The 19,451-nt window shown below is 41.2% G+C and overlaps 1 protein-coding gene across 2 annotated transcripts in view; it reads right to left on the bottom strand.

Annotated features, from left to right (window-relative positions):
* The window catches only part of slc1a7b (solute carrier family 1 member 7b), a 47,923-nt gene that overhangs the window by 13,815 nt on the left and 14,657 nt on the right, over positions 1-19,451 (bottom strand). For both annotated transcript variants that reach the window (XM_042515292.2, XM_088078121.1), the window contains exons 2-5: positions 15,080-15,159; positions 10,025-10,240; positions 362-404; positions 36-267 (exon numbers count right to left, since the gene is read on the bottom strand). In XM_042515292.2, the coding sequence (XP_042371226.1) occupies positions 36-267; positions 362-404; positions 10,025-10,240; positions 15,080-15,159 (571 nt within the window). The remainder of the gene's footprint in view (positions 1-35; positions 268-361; positions 405-10,024; positions 10,241-15,079; positions 15,160-19,451) is intronic.

Here is a 19,451-nt window from a genome sequence, read left to right as displayed (position 1 = left end):
ATAAATTCTGGCAGAAGACTGATGCAGGTTTTTACCCATAGTGGCTGAAAAAATAACAATCCCCAGGACATTCATCCCATCGCTTGTTCCCTCTCGAATCTTTATGAGCACATCGGGGGGTGGAGTCAGGTCGAGGGCGAAGTTCTGGATGTCGGTTCCATTATCGTCCTGGATGCCGTAGATGAGTGCTCGCCGCGTGGTGGACTCTGACTGGGCCTGACTCACCGTCGGCTTGGGCTTCACAATGTACTCGCTGCTTGTTCGATACTGTTGCCGGGGAAGAGAGACAGAAATAGACGTCTAACAAGAGCGGCTTTGTGTTTGTAAGTGATGTTTGTGTTGGTGAAATTGAAGGTTTTACCTGCTGAAATGTGGCCTGGACCAGATTCGCCGGGAACATGTTGCTGCAAAGAAAAGATACACACATGGTTTAAAAAGCTTGATCAGTAAATAAGCAAGTATAATACTGCATGCTTTTGGAAATAAAAAGAGCTTTTCCATTGATTTAAAATCGGTATATTCGTCTCCCGTCTTTTTCATATAATCGTATCCTTTTTCAACACAGAGCTGAGGAGAACTCAGATGTTTTAAAAGCTTTTGCTTTGTTAGTATTTCTACACTAGTTTTTACCACAATGGTGAGCATTACGAAATTGCAAAAGTACAGCCTGTAGTTTGAACAACAGCCCTAAGAGCCTGCAAAACTTCACCAGATGATGAGTTTTGCATCAGTTTGCATCATTTGGCTGAGTTTCACTGGGAGGAAGGGGGGATATCAACATGTTCTCATCCCAAGTCCTCATATATTGTTGCTGTTGTTGAGGCGCATGGCGAGGTGTAGAAAAAAAACCCATCACATTCAGATGGGAAGCAAACGCCAGACTCCCATCAGGAAAGTTTGTTGAATCCATCCACTGACTCTCACACCCGCCCTATAGGGACCTTTGCTCTCCTTATATTATGTCGTTACCGTCTACATTTCAGACTGGCACCGTCGTGGTATCTCGTCTCTGGTTGGATGGAGGGAAGGTTACCACAGTTCATCTGCACATACCACCCACATTATTTTGATACAAAGATGGTTGAAAATTGGTGAAATATCCCTTTAAATGAAATGGCCGTGAGTCACAGTGGTAACATCACAGCGTTTTGGACAAACTGATTTAATACGGAGCAGAAGCCTGAAAGAGTACAGCTCTCACACTGTAACCTCATCCCAGGAGAGGAGGCGGCAGGAGACACAATTATTAACATTTATACAAAAAACAAAATGATATTATTCTACTGTGCCAAAAAAAAATCTCCTGTGTTGTAATTTGATACAATCCAGTGATTTTTACTCTTCTGTCTAAACAAACCAAATCATGCTGAAAAAAAGTTTTCTGGTTGGTCTGTTTGTGCAACACAGCACTAACTGCAGCCGTGACCTCACATCATGTTTCTGCTCATTTAAAACTTTCTCACTTTGATGGCATTAAACAGCAGGCAGGGTTCATTCGTCTAAAGCAGATCAGTGTTTTTAAAAAATTGTTAAAGTTTGTTTATTCAACCATAACACTCTAACCTTGTCAAAAAACCTTCAGTTTCCCAACCTGAAGTTTAACTTTTATCCCACACAGCTACAGGGCTGCTCTCCAAAAAACTCATCTGCAAAACGATCCGCACTCCACCCACCAGACAGCCGAATGTGGGAGAGAGGGGAGCGCAGAAAATATGAGATCAGGTCTGACAGCCATGGCCCACACAGAACATTTTATCTCCTGACTTTATTAAAACAACAAAATAAAAGCCTGTTTGCACAAGGTGTGGCAAGTCAAAAATGAAATATGGATCAGTAACACTCAGGAAAACATTCTAATTATAAATGAACAGTTTAAACTTTTGTTTACTTAAAGCAGTGCTATGTAACACATTCCTCATCTTACAAGTTAAATTAATGATCAATAAAAATACCTCCTCCCACAGTTCAATACACAGAGGGGTGCAGATTAATGTTAAAAACTTAATGTTTCACTGGAGCTGCAGCCCAACACTGCGAACAGCAGTCGTTTTTATTTTTTTTGTCGAAATGTTGCAGTTTGTCCTGCTGTGATATTGCCACAAAAAGCTTTTTTCAGCAGGGATTTTTACATAAACAGCAGTTGTTGTTGTTTACAGAGGTATTTCTATGTTTCCTGCAAGAAAATGGTCACAGTTGTTTTTACTGAAACATTGCTGCGTCTCTTGCAGGGATCGTTCCCCCTACAAACAGGTAATTCACTAGCAAGGACCACACCTCAATCGGAATTAATTTTAACAATTTATTGACGTGAATGTAGATTTGGTATAAACATTGATGTTGGATTATTGGAATGGATGGTTGAGTGCGGTGTGGGGAAGCTTCGGTGGGAATCCGCCGTGGCGAGAATGAACATTGCCTCTCGAGTTTGGTTGACGTGAGGTATGCTATATCTGGAGCGGATGGTGTGGATACAGCGTGACAGCAGATCTGTGGTTAATGGGAGTCTACGAGGATTTTGGGCTGGTTCTTAGCGTGAGAGGCCTCTGAGCAGTGAGGTGATCTGGGGATGACCATGAGCTGGCCATGACTACCGGTTAGGAGTTTAGAGATGAACGAAATGCCGCTGAGGTAGACTTTGATTGTCTGGGTTTTAATTTCCCAAGACAGAATGGGCGTGGGTGATGAAGCAGGTTAAGGTGATGAGATCAAATGAAGGAAAAGTGATGTTATGCATGTCCTGAAAGTTGTGGAAACAATTCCAAGCCGACCGATATGGAGAGAGAGTTGTAGGGGACGGGCTATTGATGATGGTGTTCTGAGATTCCAGATCAGGGGCATGAAAGCTGGGTTTAGATGTTGAAAGACAAGGTCAAATATGGAGGAACCGGAGTCGTGTGTGCGTCTACATGAGGAGCCAAGCTTCTGAACTTCTTTATTTATGATGTCAAACTACTGCGAGATTGTCTGAGTAGATGAGGACAGATAGGCGACTCCATTCACGGCCCCATAACATGGTGGCGACGATGATGGGGTAGATCTCAGAGAGAGCAGATAAAGTGACCTGGCAGTCTCCTTCCAACTCTTGGGGCCATTTACCTACGTAGAGGGCACTGGCAGCTCGGTGCCAGATGCCTCAAGAAGAGTGAAACGGCGCAGTAGGAGAGGTCATACGGCCGGTGGCACAGCACCTCGGTGCCAGAAGCTCCAACGAGAGCGAACTGTCGAAGTCACTGTGAACGTACGACTGGGGGCAGCGGCACCCCGGTGCCAGATGCCCCAGCGAGAGCAAAGTGGTGCGGCTGCCAAGCGTGTACAGCCGGGGGCAATGGCATCCCAATGCCAGACTCCCCAGCAAAGCAATCTGCTGCAGGCATCTATGTTAAGCAGTAGAGGGCACTGGCGGCCCGGTGAATCTGGGTACGAAGATCGGAGGGAACCGGAGATGGACAAGAGACGAAAGCGCCAGGAGGGCGGAAGGGAGGATCGGCTGTGGCCAGGGTGAAAGTAGGCAAAGGCCGCCGCAACGGAAAACGATTGGAAAGGAGACCAGAACCGTGGACGAAACGACATGGTGCACAGGATGAGAAGGAAAATTCGGTGGCAGCCCGGTGCCAACAACCCCGGCCCAGACAGGTTGGGAGGCGTAGGCGGGAGTCTCAACCAAGGCCGGCTGCTGCGGGTTGTGCGGAGGCACGGTGAGGGGCACTGACAACCCGGTGCCAGATGCCCCAGCAAGAGCGAAGTGGTGCGATTGTCGAGCATACGCGGCCGAGGGCACCGATACCCCGGTGCCAGAAATTCCATCAAGAAACAAATGCTGCAATTGCTGAGGTTGAGCAGTAGAGGGCATCGGCAGCCCGGTGCCAGGTGCCCCAAGGGGACAGAGCTGCTGTGGATGGCCAGGAAGAGCAGGAAGTGGCGCTGACATCCCAGTGCCGGGCGGTCCAACATGAGCGGGCTGCTCAAATTGAGAAGGGAGAACAGTCAAGGCAACACAGCGTCGAGAATCCCAGGTCAGGTGAGCTGGCGGGAGTGGGAGGGCGCCACGACACATCAGACGCCTCAGGCAAACCTGACCTCCGCGGCCGGTGGGACCGAGGTGAAGCGACTTTTTCTTTTTTTTTTTTTTTTGTTTGTTTTCGGGTTATTCCTTGGGTGATGTGAGGGTCTAAGGGCAGAGGGATGTCGTAAACTGTACAGCCCACTGAGGCAAACCATGTTTTGTGATAATGGGCTCAACGAATAAAACTTACTTGACTAGACTTGACTTGACTCGCCCGAGGTAGCATGTCCCCGCTTCCTATTCGGCACGGGCTGCCGGAAGTGGTTGAAGACGAACCGGCCCTTTAACAGAGGTGCTGACGTCATGGCGCACGACGGGAGCCGCCGCGATGACGTCACCCGGAAGAGCGCCGATGTTGACAGAGCAGCGCTCAGATGTCAGGATGTCAAAAAGCTTGTTGTCAGTTCTGCGAAACGGTATTCCCCGGTCTGCAAAGGCGGCCGGCAATCGGGAGACCTCGCTGGAGCTTGGTGACGCCGCGCTCCACACGGCGCTCCAGCGCTCGTCGCTCGACATCGGGCCGCCGAGCCGGCAGAGTCGAGACAACGGCGGGAGGCCGTCACCATCCTCCGCTGCGATGGAGTAGGAGAACCGCAGCGGCGCAGGGCTGCGCGGGGGCGACCGCGTCCTCTTCTTTCCGCTGAGGGTGGCGGACCAGGAGATGCAGAGGAACCATCGGCCGAGCCGTACATCTGGATGGTGAGCAGAGAGGAGCCGGGTGGAACATGGACCATGGAGGCAACCGAGGGCCCGGCGGCCGGTTGCGCTGCCGAAGTCGGCGTCTCCGGCACGGATGCTACAGAGAAGTTGTCGGCGTCGGACCCTGAGGACGCCTGCAAGGCCAGATGGAGACGGTGAGGGCCATCGTCACAGCTTCGACCGAAGGTCGTCATCCGACGGGGACAGAGAGAAAGGATCCATAATAGGGGTGAGTGAGCGAACCGCAGCCGACTGAGAGCGAAACGCTACGTGGTGTGTCGGTACGCGCTCGTGCAGAATAACGAGAATGAAAGGGGGACATCGGGTTAGGAGGATATTTAAGCCGGAAGAGGCGCGGTTGAGGTGCGGTAGAGGTGTGGTCCTGCTCCTGAAACTCTGCTATAAAGCTTCACTAGATAAATAGATGGAGAGACAGACAGATAGAAAAGGCACATAACACACATAAAACATATAAAACAATATCACAAATGTACAATATGCAAGATACAATAGTAAAAACAGGCAGGAAGGAACAATACATTTTATAAATAATAAAGGAGAGCATATCTCATAAATAGTGGTTTCCCCTAACACAACCATTCTGTGTTCATTGCCTGAAGGGCATAGGGAATAAAGGACCTCCTATGGGTGTTACGTCTGTTTTTGGGAGCCCAAGTTTTAGCCAAAACACAATATTTCTCTAACCATAACCAAGTGTTTTTTTGTGGTTTGTGCAGAAACAAAACATCTCAACCTCTAATGCAACACAGACTTTTTACCTGGATAATGCTGCAATTTTTGCACGATTCTGGCACAGAATTTTCTGAGACATTGCTGCATTTCCTCCAAGGATGGTGGCACCGACAGCAGCCGCTTTCACCGAGACAATGCGGCATTTTCTTTGCCACCACAACAGTTTATTATAAGCCAGAACACATTCTTTTCCTAACCATAACCATGTGGTTATCTTAGCCTAAAACCTTACTACATTTTCACCACAGTGTTTTTGAAACCCATCCTCCTGTAGTGACTGACTCTTTGTTGAGGAATTTGGATAAAACAAACTGAGAGGACCACAAAACAGATCAACATCTAATGCAACACAGATCTTTCTAAAAAACCAAAGGACGAGTGCACTCAGTGACTTCTATCTTGAAGATCCAAGTTTCATCTCACTGGTGAAGGGCTGAGACAACACTGGATGTGTTTTAGTGGAGATCAGGTCACGTCAGGTAAGACATAACGAGCCGTCTGTCCGTGGTGACACTTGTGTGTTTCACAGCCACTCTGTGATCTTTAAATTGAAATTTAAATGTAGAGTTTTCTAAGCTTACACTGCAGCTAAACAGTGACAACATGAGGCATAATTGCAATATACTTTGGGGTACAAGTACCTCCTGATAGTCAGAAAGTATTAAATTTCAACTATTTTTACCATCTTATTATCTGCATATTTTTTTGCAACAGTCAACAGTCATTTCTGACAAACAGTATGTCATTAAAATTGTAATGAAAGAGAGATAGTATTGCAGAAAAAAGACATAGTGCGTGCAGTTTTCCTGTGAAGCCCTCAATCAAACGCTGGCTTCCCAAAAAGAGGCATTCACTCATCAAAACTTTGCCTCTGAGCTAAAATATTTGTTTCAAAATACTTTAAATGATCAGCTTAATTGTTCAGCCTCTAAAACTTTCACCAACGGACCTCCTGGAGTTTTGGATCACAGAAGGTGTGCATTAAAAATGGTCCCCCTGAAGTGTTAAATAGGTTTTTACAGCCTCAGTGCCAGCTCTGCACAAAGCGCAACTGATGTAGATTTATCCCAGAACCCAAACGAGAAGTTTAATTTGCCTTCACAACAGAGAGCTCTCACACATGGTGACATTTAAACTGATTTTAGAGTCAAACAAGGTAAGGAGATGAAATCAGTGTGGAGCCACTCGGACCACAACAGAATTTAAATAAAAGGTATCCTCATCACCATATGAGTTCATACGAACACTCAAAATATAATACATTTTTCTTTTAACCCTTTGAAACCTGTATTGAAAGTGGTTTCCTTGTGCAGCGTTAGGACATCTTTTGCAAGTATTTAAACCTTTGAAACATGAACAAATTGATGTGGTTTCTTAAATCATGAAACAAGAAATGTCCTGAGAAAATAAAAAATAAAAATTCTTAATGAACATGGGAAATGTCAAGTTCAAATTTTATATTTTAGATCATGTCACACAAAATAAATGAGTAAATTCATTTAATTTAATGCCATTTTTAAGGTAATTTCCTTGTTTTTGTTTTTAAATATTCTTTCATTTTCCCCCACTTTTTTGGCTTATTTTCAGGGATACTTTCTTTTGACTAATATCTTGCTCATTTTTAGGCCATTTCTTAAGTTGCTCATTGCTTTCTTCCCATGTTTTTGACAATAATCAAACCAATTGTGGGTCAGGTTTCAAGGAGTGAATATTAGTTTTTTTTCCTACAAAATATTATTATTATTATTTAAAAATTTGACTTTTCCCTTAAAACTACAGGATTTGTTTTCAAAATATTGTCATTTTTCTCATAATGTTATTGCTTTCTTATTTTTCTTTTTTTTATATCTTATTTCTTTTTAAATAAATAAATAACCCTCTTGACATTATGGCTTATTCGTGGAATCTCAGACTATTTTTTCCAACAGTGGCTCTAATACAGCTTTTTATAATGTATCAAAGGTGGTGAGACGTTAAGTCTTGAAAACCTCTAACCCGCTTAATTTATCTCCAGCACAGCCATAAGCCGTGTTGTCAGGACAGTTTAATTGAGACATAATTTAAGTATGCATCCAGAAGTTATGAGTACCACTGAATGATATATTCTGTCACCTGTGAGGATTAATTTAATAACTGAATGGAATAAGTAATATTATCTTTATCTTTTTAAGTTACCATAACAATAAACATTTACTCAGATCAGAAATTACAGAAAGAATTGTTCAGACTTAATTGTTTGAGTTAATCAACTAAAAGGGTTAAAGCCAATTTTAATTTGGATTGTTACATAAAGTCCATAAAGTAACGTTACTACAACATTTGGTTTCACACAGGAGACCATCATGTTCTCCTGTTTAGAAATTCATCTCTACACACTCTTCATGCTCTTGCTCGTCATACTTTTTTATTTGTGTGTCCACCTCGACAAGAGAGCCCCATTGACTTTGCATTGGAGTTACTGTTGTAATTTCATACATTTCCTGCACACCACGACCTCACGACTGTTAAGACTTAGTGTCCATTTTGATTATCATTGTTTACTGCTTTTAAAATGCCAATCTCAGCGCTGAACTCATCTATTTTCCCCTTTTGATTTAATTAACCAACATAATAACAGCATTATAACTCTTAGCTGCACTAATCAATATGTTAATATTAATGGATAAATGAATAAAAGTGCCGGCTTAAATCGAAAAAGTCAAATATGAACTGCTGCTAATGTTATTTTTCATGTGCTCAGCTTCATAATTACACTTGCAAACATTCATTTTTTGCAGGTTTATTCTGACTGCGTTCTTAAGGTCACCTGCGGGTCCATTCAGCCTGCCTACACACACTCTGCGCTGTCTGATTAATGGTCCGGACTCAGACTCCCCCATCCCTTCCACAAACAGCATGAAATCAATGCTGCTTGGATTAGACCTGCAGAGGCGCAGTGTGTGACAGGTGACCGGTAATAGTCCTGTTACCGATACTGGGCCTGAGAGACAGAGTAACATGTCCTATTAAAGAAGATTAAATGCTTTTAGTCAACAATGAAGTCATCCCAGAATACGGGCACTGAAAGCTTAAGACGACCAATGTTTTTAATCCTGTCTCAGGATTTGTGGCGAATCCAAACAGTCTGAAAAAGTAGGATACTGTGAGGATGACGTCCTCTCCACTGAGGTGTTATTACTTACTAAGAATTGATTTTATGTAAACAAGACAGGTGAAGGATGGACAATCACACAAACCAACTACAAAAATGGACAAAAGGGAACAAAAATAAACAAAGTGTCAATTATTATACACAAAACAACCATAAAAGACACAGTAATTACCTCAAAGACACAAAATAATTACAGAAACCATGACAGAGACACACAAAAGGACTTCCACCAGTAACAAAACAGCCAAAAACAACACTAAATCTCCTTAAAGAGACACAAAAGAACTACAAAAACATGCTAACTACTGACAAAGAGACACAGAATGACTGCAACGAGCAACCAAAGCAAAAACAACACTAAATCTCCTTAAAAAGACACAAAATTACCCCTAAATGGGCAAAACAACAAAGGAACGCAAAACAATGAGCAAACAGGCAAAAAAAAAAAAAAAGATTTAAAAAAGGATTTCAGGACCTTTTGAGGATTTTAGGACATTTTTTCAGATTTCAGGAGGGGATGTGTGGGATGTTTTTAGGATTTTAGAACATATCTCGGATTTTAGGACATTTCTAGGATTTCAGGGCGGTTCAAGAATTTTAGGATTTGTAAAGGATTTTTTGGACATATCTTGGATTTTAGGACACTTTATGGATTTTATTGGACATTATTGGCTTAGCTAAGATCACTGTGGGGGTGGGGAATCCTCCACTGGCATTTTGTTTTTGGATAAACAAGCTCTATTTTGATGCAGTTTCATGCATTCTGGCAGCTTATGTATGCTAAAAGTACAAAATAATTCCCCGTGTCAATCACTCGATTACTGTTGTGAATCAGAAAATTGCTGGGAGGCCCCCTCTATCAGGGGCCAGATTTGGCCTGCAGACCATAAGTTGAGTGTCACTGAGCTAAGGGGTCTTTAGTCTGAAAAATGTTATAGACTCCTGGTAAAGATCAGTCTCCTCACACCTCCTTTTGTATCTTCCTGTGTGTCTGTCTCTCCATATATCACCTCTCAACCCTGACAGTACAAATCCCTGTCAGCGCAGAAATAATCATTTTCAGTGGTTGTAATTTCTGTGGACGGTGGCTCGCTGCAGCCCTCCCAAGCCTTGTTTGGTCTCTGCTAATTATCCTCCCCTCATGTGAACGAATTACAGACCACTCAACCTGTACCTGCACTGCAGCCACGGATTAATGGAACATGACTTTTGCTGCAAAGAGAGTTACTCAGAGCCGAGTGAACGGCATTTTCTCCACTTGCACTATGTCAGCCTGACAAAAAGGCAAATATAATAATTACCATGAATTGGGTTCACGTATGTCAGAGTCATGAAATCGGTTGCCATCGCAATCTTACCGGATGAGGTCCAGTAGCGCGTCGGCAGAACTCATGATTGGCTTGCCGCTGTCCTCAGAGTCCTCCTTCTGCGCCGCACCGCCCGGGTGGATGATGGAGACCATGATGATTCCCACAACCACGGCCACGAAGGTTGTCCACAGGTAATAAGACACTGTGATCAGACCGAGCCGGCTGGAGCACTTTGCGTCGAGGGCGGCTAGTCCTGACATCAAACTGGAAGAGGAAACGTCAGAGTTAGATTGATGGTCGGTGCTTTATTTTTATAAACACGTTATACAAATGTGTCAGTGAAATCTATCAGGAAGGACCTAATTGTTTCCCGTTGTCTTCACCTTTTAGCCCGTTCGCCAGCAGAAATGTTGGCATTGTACGTTTCCAAAACTGTGGCTATGTTAAATCTGTATGTTTCTTAAAGTCACATATTATATGAGCTTTTTCATCAAAATGAGTGGATGGTGGATGGTATGATACCTCCGTGAGACAGCTGTAGACCACAAAACCAGGTGTGATTTTAGCGAGACATCAGCCTCATTTCTGGCTGTGATTGCGTAGCCAAAAGGAAGGTTTTTTGAGTGAGACTTGGTGGCATGTCAAGCCATGACAGTGCCACAAAAACTAGGTGTTTTAAACAAAACTTTAGTGGCGTTTCCAGATGTGATAGTATCACCAAACAGGGTTTTTTTTTTTTAAAGCTAAAGATTTCAACGGCATTTCTAGCCTAGTTGTGCCTCCAAAAGTGGGTGTTTTTTAGTGAGACATTTGGGTGTTACCAGTCACCAAAAACAGGTGCTGTTTAGCGAGACATCGATGGCAGATCCGGGTGTGATTGTGCCACTAAAAGCTATTTTTAGAGACTCATCAGCTGCGTGTCCGGCCATGATTTTGTTTTTTAACCGGAAATCAGCAATTCAGTTGCAATTGTGTCACCAAAATTGGGTGTTTTTCAGTGGGACATTTCGGCTATTCCAGCCGTGTTTGTACTAGCAAGCTTTTTTTTTTGGCAAGATAATAGCGGCACAATGATTGTGCCATCTTCAGCCAAATTATGCCTCAAAAAATTGTTTTTTGTGTGTTTTTTTTAGTAAGACATTTGCAGCTTGTCATGCTTGTGCCACTAAAAGAAATAATGCACACGGCTGTTTTTGCTCCACCAAAAGCGAATGTTTTCAGCAAGACATCTGAAACTCTTTCAGACAGGATTTTGCCTTTAAAGGCAGGTATTTTTTTTTTTTTTTTAAAAATGACCTTTTCCCAACAATAACAGAGTGGGTTTTTTGCCTAAGCACATTGCCACAGTGTTGATAAAGTTTAAACATATCCGCTACATACAAATTTACAAATCTAACATATCGGTGGTTTGCAGAAATGCACAATGGCATTAGGTTGCACTTGGACAATCCACTTATGTTGATGAGGTGTTAAACCATCTAATTTTCAAAACGTCAACTTTTCAGCAACTTGGTAACAATGGATCTCTGAGCGAAGCCAATGCATTTAAAATGGTGTTATGAAGCTTAAACCTTGGACTGTATTCTTAAACTTCACAGGTGTAAGTAATCCTTTAATCCATATGAAAACTTCAAACATAAAACTTTTGTGGCTTATCTGAAATTTTTGATCATTTCACGCAAAGCTAAAGTTCAGATCTTTTCTCAAACCTTATGGTGAGACTGTTGTGTCAACTTGTTTTTCCACCGCTGCTTCTCTCCTTACATGATAACTGAGCAAATTTAACCTGCTGAAGAAGATCATGAGAGAAAATCGAAAGCACCAGAAAATAAATAACCACAAAAATGAACCTAAGTTGAACACACACAAAGACGTAAGGGCCCCAACAAATTAAGCAACATAAAAAACAAATGAACCAGAAAATGACCTGGAAGAAAGTGCATATATTTTTTAACATAATCTTAAATCTGTCATTGTGATAATTATACATTTTCCCTAGCTTTTTTAAAAAAAATTATTCCAGATAACTGTTTAAAAAAAACTCCTTTTCTAGTATTTTGAAGGTTTGACAATAAACACACCTGTTGGCTAAAATATATAATAGAAATCGCAGCGAAAGGCACTTGACCATGAGACTTGTTCAGAGTCATTTCAGTAAAACCCGTCAGCTTTCAACAACAAAAACTAAACTCAGTCAACAAACACCGATATATTTCCTGCACTTTATGCATAAGCCAACCCCATGTTTGACAGTTTTTCTGAAAAGTGCTCATTTCTTATTTTCCACACGTTCATTCTGCAAGAATTAGTTTTGAGTTTTCTATTCATTAAGTCATTAATTCGTTCAACTTGTTCAGCACAACTCTTTAAATGTTTTGTGTGCTGTACTTTTAGTCGACTTTTACACAAATGCTGTCACTTAGTCATACACAGCCTGCTTCATCAGACTGCTGAAAGAGTCCTCGGCGATACGAGACTGCATAAAAAAGGAAAACGGATGAAAACGGCTGATTCTTCTTATAAATGTTATTGTTCCAAATCCTCACCGCCTCTTTCTTCAAAGCACTGTGCTGAGGATGGCCGGTCTTCGGAGGCAGAGAATTCAAAATTACTGCTTCTAATCCATTCGGTAAATTGTATGAATTATTCACATAGCATGAAATGTGTTGGAGATAAAGTGAAATGTTTTGTAAAGCTTTAAAGTCACATCTGTATGTTAAATGTATGCATCAATAGCCAGTAACCACCAGAGCATCCACCAGTGACCACACAGGCTGCATTTTAATCACAGCCAGCTGATCGGTGTTAGGGGTGTTTGGTGGATTTCTCTTGAATGTAAAGACGTTAATCCCCCGATGCTTTCATTCAGGGGGCAGCGTGCAACACACACAACCCTGCTTCTATACTTGTGAGGACACTCATTAACATAAGGCATCCTTGAGCCCCTTAAACTGACCTAACCATCACAACTGATGAAAAAAAAGAAAAAGAACTATATTTATAATTATCATAGTTGCATGTTTGAAGTAAGGTCACAGAATTATCACATTTTTAAGCATTTTTGCAAGGTCATTTCCATGTATATGGGTTTTGGGTTTTTTTTTTTAAACTATTTTTAAATAGATGTTTCTTACTAATTTTCAGGTTCTTTTGATTGTTCTTTAAGATGTTTTTTTATTTGCAAATTTTTGGGTCCTTTCTCCTTTTGCTGCTCTTCGCATTTTTCTCATGTTTTTGAAAGAAGTCAAGCTACTTTGTTCAAGTTTCAAAGGATAAACATTTGCAACATGTAAGTAGCTCTCTCTTTTATAATATTCCCCTCTTGAATCCACTCGTTTCACTCAGTCACGTACTGTTAATAGCTTTTTATTCGATAAACAGTAAATGAGCTACAGAATGGGTGACCTAATTAGCAAAACCTCTCAGGGCTGTTTGTCAGACTAAAGGTTAAACATTTTGTATTATTGTTGTTCTCTATTCTAGCTCCTGTAGCCTGAAATATCAAAACTTAGAATATGATGTATTGAAATAAGGGGTTTCACATTTTATTCACAGTTTAAAAAATGATGATGCCCTGAAGCGATGCTGATAACAAAAGAGTACTTGATTCAGTTCCCATAATGTATATGGAGCCTTAAATTCCTTTCACACAAAACTCTTGCTCAAGAGAGATGGAAAATAGATGGTTCTTTTGGCTGGTGGATCAAAAGAATATAAATAATCGGAGAATGGACCCAATTTTGGATTTTATGAGCACTTCAGAGGTAAGACATCACCACCGTTTTTCTTCTATCTTGTTTACCATGCTGTTAAATTGGGATGAATTTCTATTTGGTGCTTATGCTTTCAGTCAAATAAACTAAACGACTGAATTGGGGGAGAATCTAACTAAACTAACGATGTGTAATATGTTCATATCTACATTTATATTTGCATGCACGATCTAAACAGCTAACTAACATAAGCTCAAATTTGTAGCCAACGACTCACCAAATAACTAACACGTCCTCATCACGACTCGTCTCACAGTAACGCTCGGTCAATGACCTTCCGTGTCTACTCACGACACTTTAGGTATTCTTCTGCATCAGCTGTTTATGCTGCAGGATGCCGTGTTGTCACTAAATACTCATGATGGGATGACACAGCACGTTTACACAGCATGAGCACAAGGCAACCAACCCAGGCCGTCACAATGTTTAGGATTAGGCAACAAAGTCGCAGATGGTTACGTTTAGGCAAAACAGGCACATGGTAAGATGTGGAAAGATGAAAACACCAGACCCATCCACCGACCCTCCCGCCCTCCCTATAAGCACACTTGCTCCTACTTATATTACATCATCACCGGCAGTGTCACAACCGGGCGCCATTCCTCCACGTCATGCACACACAACCAGCTCCATCCAGCTGCAATCTCAGCTTACGCCCTCCAGTTGTGTTCCAGAGGTACGTGCAAGAGGACATTTGTGCCAAATACGACAAAATTCCTCTTAAGGTGCTCTTGCGATACTGCGTTCATGATAATGAGACGGATACAAAGTAACGTTGACCTTGACCATCAAAATCCAATCAGTTCATTGTGGAAGTTTGAAATCTTACACGCATTTTGTACATACATGTTGTATTCTTTATAATCTGCTTTTTCATTTTATGTTTAAATTGCTTTTATATTTTTTTTAATCTCTTATACAATTTAAATTCAATATTTTTATTTTTCCTTTATTTTTTTATTTGTTTTGCACAAAAACACAAAGTCATATTCCTTGTATATGTAAATGTACTTGGCAATAAAAACGGATTCTGATTCTGATTTGAATTAAATTGGATGGACAAACAACCCAAAAACATGATGCCTCCGGCCACGGCTTTCACCAGTGCAGATCTGAAAAATTAAACATTCAAGGGGCTTTTCCTCTTGCTTTTCATGCTTGACTTAGAATTCTCATTATCCTTAAGCATACAATTTCATTTCCATCCGGCGTATATGCAGATGCACCGACATAAGGCAATAATTCACAGAACATCTCACAGAAAACTCCTGATATGTTTACTGTGTGAACGAGTTCATGAGGATTATAATGAAGTCAGAGAGTACAGTACCTGGACACGACGAGCGGGAGAATCAGCATCTTCAGCATCCTCATCAGCAGCTCTCCAGGAAACTGGAAGTACTTCACTTCCTGTCATGGATGAGAGAAGAGGAAAGGATGGTTACATGAAATCTGCGGAAGATGCATTAGACAGATTTTCAAAAGGAACTAGATGCTACTCAAAAAGTAATGATCAGCAACAAGATGTTATTTAGGATGTCTGGAGTGCAGTTCAACATCAGAGGACAGGAAGAGCAGAGAATCAATTTATGATTAACGACGGTTCACGAGAAAATGAAGAAGAAAATGAAAAGGCTTCTTCATCTCTTGAAGTGGAAGTCTTCAAAAAAGCGACTGGACTTTTTTTCCTCATCTTCCCGATGATAAGAGGGCATGATTTAAAGGCATTACTTGTTAGAGGAGCCTTGTGAATGTGAGGATCAATGCCATCTACTGCTTTTCTCTCAGGGGCAATACACACCGACACACACTGCGCACATACACACCGAGCTTCAAAACAGAGCTAAGGTTAGTCTTTTGTTCATCTTTCCTGGTGTGGCTGCAAGTTAATCTTCGTCTTCTTTGTCAGTGTGAGACTTCTTTTTTTTTCTCCAACACAACCTTTTTATTATTATATTTCTTTGCTGGCTGAGATCAATAAAAGACACACTAAAGCTGGATTTATACACGTGTGGTACGCTGTGCGAAAACTTTGCTGCTAAAGGGCACACACTTCAGATTATATATACACATCAAGGCCATGATGGCCGTCACCGTACCAAGCTGAGACAAAACAAGCTGCGATTGATCAGGTTGCTTTTGATTCCACTGGTGGAAGAAGTATTCAGATCCTTTCCTTAAGTACTAGTACCACACTGTGAACGTGCTCTGCTACAAGTAAAAAAACCCTGCATTAAAAATGGTATTTAAGAAAAAAGTTAACTATAATCAAGAAAATGTAGGTACCTGATGCAGGACAATTTAGAAGAAAAAAAAAACAAACAGAAAAGAACACACCCAAAAATACCCACCCCAAAACATCAAAATGGAAATATGAAACAAACACTCCAAAATAATATAGATAGATATATAGATATATATTTAACAGGACTATAACAACTATAGTCCAAATATTCTTCTGTTTTAACTCTGATATCCAGACGCTGAAAATGGCTGTGCTTGTGATTTTTTTTTTTTTTTTGATGTCATGATCTCGAGATAATAAAGCTTGTTTTCTTATGGCAAACTACTAATTTATGTTGATTCTCAAGAAAGCAAGAGGCTTGTTTCTTCACATAATGAGAATTATTATCATGAGAAACAACTTATTTTTCTCGGATCGTGAGTTTTTGGTTCATTTGATCACACCTGATTTCAGCCTTCAAGACATGACTGTCAGGAAGCATTCAAAAGACGAGGACTAATCTGAATATTATCTCGGACAAAAAAAATAATGCAGTTTCTGCCTGTGTTAGACTTTGATAAAAGTGCAGTCTCATTTGACGATCTATAATGGTTGTGCCTATGACAGTAAGAGGAAACCTGCTTTTGTTTTCTCCTGATAACAAGTCGATTATCTCTCTATCTTAAGATAAAAAGCCTGTTTTCTAAAGTCAGTGTGTTAATTATCTAGTTATCAAGATAAAAGTTTGTTTTTGCGTGAAAAACAAAAGGATTAATTATCATGTCATCTCAAGGTAATAAAATTATTATCTTGTAAACTTGAAATAAAAGCTTGTTTCCTTGTGACAAAAGGCTGATTATTTAACTGTTTTGATTTAAAAGCTTTTTGTCTCCAGATGATAAATAATTAACTTGCGATCTCGAGACGACAGCATAAAAGAAATGCAACAAAATGGTTCTCAGCTTTTGTAGATTATATTAGAGCCTCCAGCTACATTAATATGTTCCCAAGCAATTTACTAACATTGTTAATCTGTACAGTGAGCTAATCAGACTTTTTTTTTCTGAAAACAGCTGCCTGCTGCTAGAAAATGAAAATTTTGAACCAGAACAATAAGGAAAATTGACCAATTTGTCTCTCTGCGCTGAGCAGAAGTGCAGAGTGATTCATCACTATGAGCATCATCTGTAGATTATTTTTCTTTGGTCCATTGTGGATTTAAAAAGTGCTGATTGGCTTTAAAGGTTGCATATAAATATGTAGGTACAAGGTGAACCTTTACATCAGGCATTATGTAACAAAGTGAGTGACAGAAAAACACAATACAATACCACCTGATAATAAATGCCCACCGTCTACAGAAATTGTGCTATGTTGAAGTTAGAAGGCCACAGCGCTGAATGTTGCAGTATTTGTTGCAGTATTCAATAAATGTCATTTACTTTTTCAAATCAAAGGTAAGTGCCACACATGTGCCATTAAACCTGTAACAGACTACATTTAAATTGTATTTTTGTAACCCTCACAGGGTTCCCTCACATTTCCATGGACAAAATTTTCAAACTTTTGCATGACTTTTCAGGGCCCATAATAAAGATTTTTGATTTTCTTGCCCCCATTGAAACTGATTCAAACTCTTTTCATACATAATTTCAGCTAATTGACACACTGAACAAACTCACAATGACGAAAAGTAGGTGATGGTTAACAAAATGGTAGACATATTGGGCTACACTGCACAACTGAAAATTAATTTGTCATTATGTTTCATGACTTTCCAAAAACTTTCAAGGATTCTGACTAATTCTATGACTTTTCTAGGCCTGGAAAATGTGAATGTAAGGCTTTTCTGGGTTTTTCAAGACCTTGGCTTTTGTTGTCTAAACATAACCACGTGCAGCGTGATGCCGCTATGTGCTTTTGTTGACGTCAGGATAGTGCAACCTGTTCTCACTCTGAACTCATCAGATAGCGCCGCTCTGTCAGTGTTTTCAGCATAAAAGCGTGACGCCAAAAGCCACCCTTCGCTTTCAACAACAACGCGGCTGGACAGTATCAGATGAGAACGCGCTTGGACAGAACCTGCGGTGTTCTTATTGTACACCGACAGATGGCCAGATGGCACGGGCAACACACATGCAACACTCGGGCGGCTTTTGTGCAGAGTTTGCTTACAAAGTGTATGTGTGTGTGTTTTTTTCTACACCTCAGCATGCGCCTCTTTTCCATCTTGACAGTCCGCGCTGTCATGTAAACATAAGGACCGTGCTGCTTTGTGCATGCTGTGACATCACAGTAAAGGGTTTCATCATCCCCCATGTGCATTCGTTGACATCAGAGCATAAACAGCTGACGCAGAAGGATACCGTGGAAGGTCCTGAGAGAGCGGCAGCATGTGACGAGTTCAGAGTGAGAAAGTGTTGGATGGCGGCGTCCCAGAACATCTCAACAGCACCTTTGTAACATAACGTTCGTGACACAAAGATGGCAGATTTTTCTCATGTAAACTTTGAGTTTATGGTTTTATAGGCTAATTAAAGCATGGTTGTCCAATAAATTAATTTCTAATAGCACTTGTTTTCAGTTGTTGGGCAGCTTATATTCCCATCCTAACAGCACCTGCCTACAATCAGCTCACCACACACCTGAATATAACCACCACCTCTCCTGCATATTAAACCCGGATCTTCTCCTTCTCGTCACCAGTTTTCCTGATGCCAACCAACTCCCCATTGTTTCCAGAACCGCCCTGCTGCTCTCCAGTCCTCCAGCCATTCCCTCTTTTCAACATGTCCCTTTCAAAACGCAGTAAACCTCTTTACTTTCATCAGCAGGGTCTTTGTCTCCTGACTACAACTGAAGAATTATGTCCTATATTATGAGATAATATAAAGAGGAAATGTGCATATTTTTATCTCATGCATAGCACGAAATCACAGTAATGATCTGGCTTGATGATCAATTGACTAGTAAATTGTTTGAAGGCAAGAAATCCCTTTTCACCGACTTTGAGACACTTCAATGGCAAGATAACAAGACTCTTTTGTGAAAGCTGCACTCTCTAAAGGCTGTGTAGATGGAAGTCATTTTGGAAAGTGATCATTTGTATTGATAAAAAGAAGAGCGCAGTGGCTGACAAATGTTAGTGTGCTAAAACAGCCCAAAACATTCACATTAGGAGAAACAATGTCCAGGCTGAAAAACGGCCCTGTCCCGATATCCGCACTACGCCGTAAGGTCTTCCTCGTGGTGCACACTTGTGCAACGTTGAAGAAATATACATTTCAGGGCCGAAGCTGGTTGAGAATTGGAGCAGGTACGTACTGTCACTTACCTACATTGCTACCATTGCTAAAATTAATCAGAAATCACTGCCAGCGTGTTCAGCGGAGAAGAAGGCTTCTATCTAAACCAGATCCAAACACCCAGGCTGTCCGCACGCTGGAATGGGCTATTGGACATGTCTACGCTGGAGCAC

This window comes from Plectropomus leopardus, chromosome 5, assembly GCF_026936395.1.
Source record: "Plectropomus leopardus strain MGB_pleo_1.0 chromosome 5, ASM2693639v1, whole genome shotgun sequence".
Classification (NCBI taxonomy): Eukaryota; Metazoa; Chordata; class Actinopteri; order Perciformes; family Serranidae; genus Plectropomus; species Plectropomus leopardus.
The sequence above is the reverse complement of the archived record's forward strand: the minus strand, read 5'-3'. Positions and strand labels throughout refer to the sequence as shown.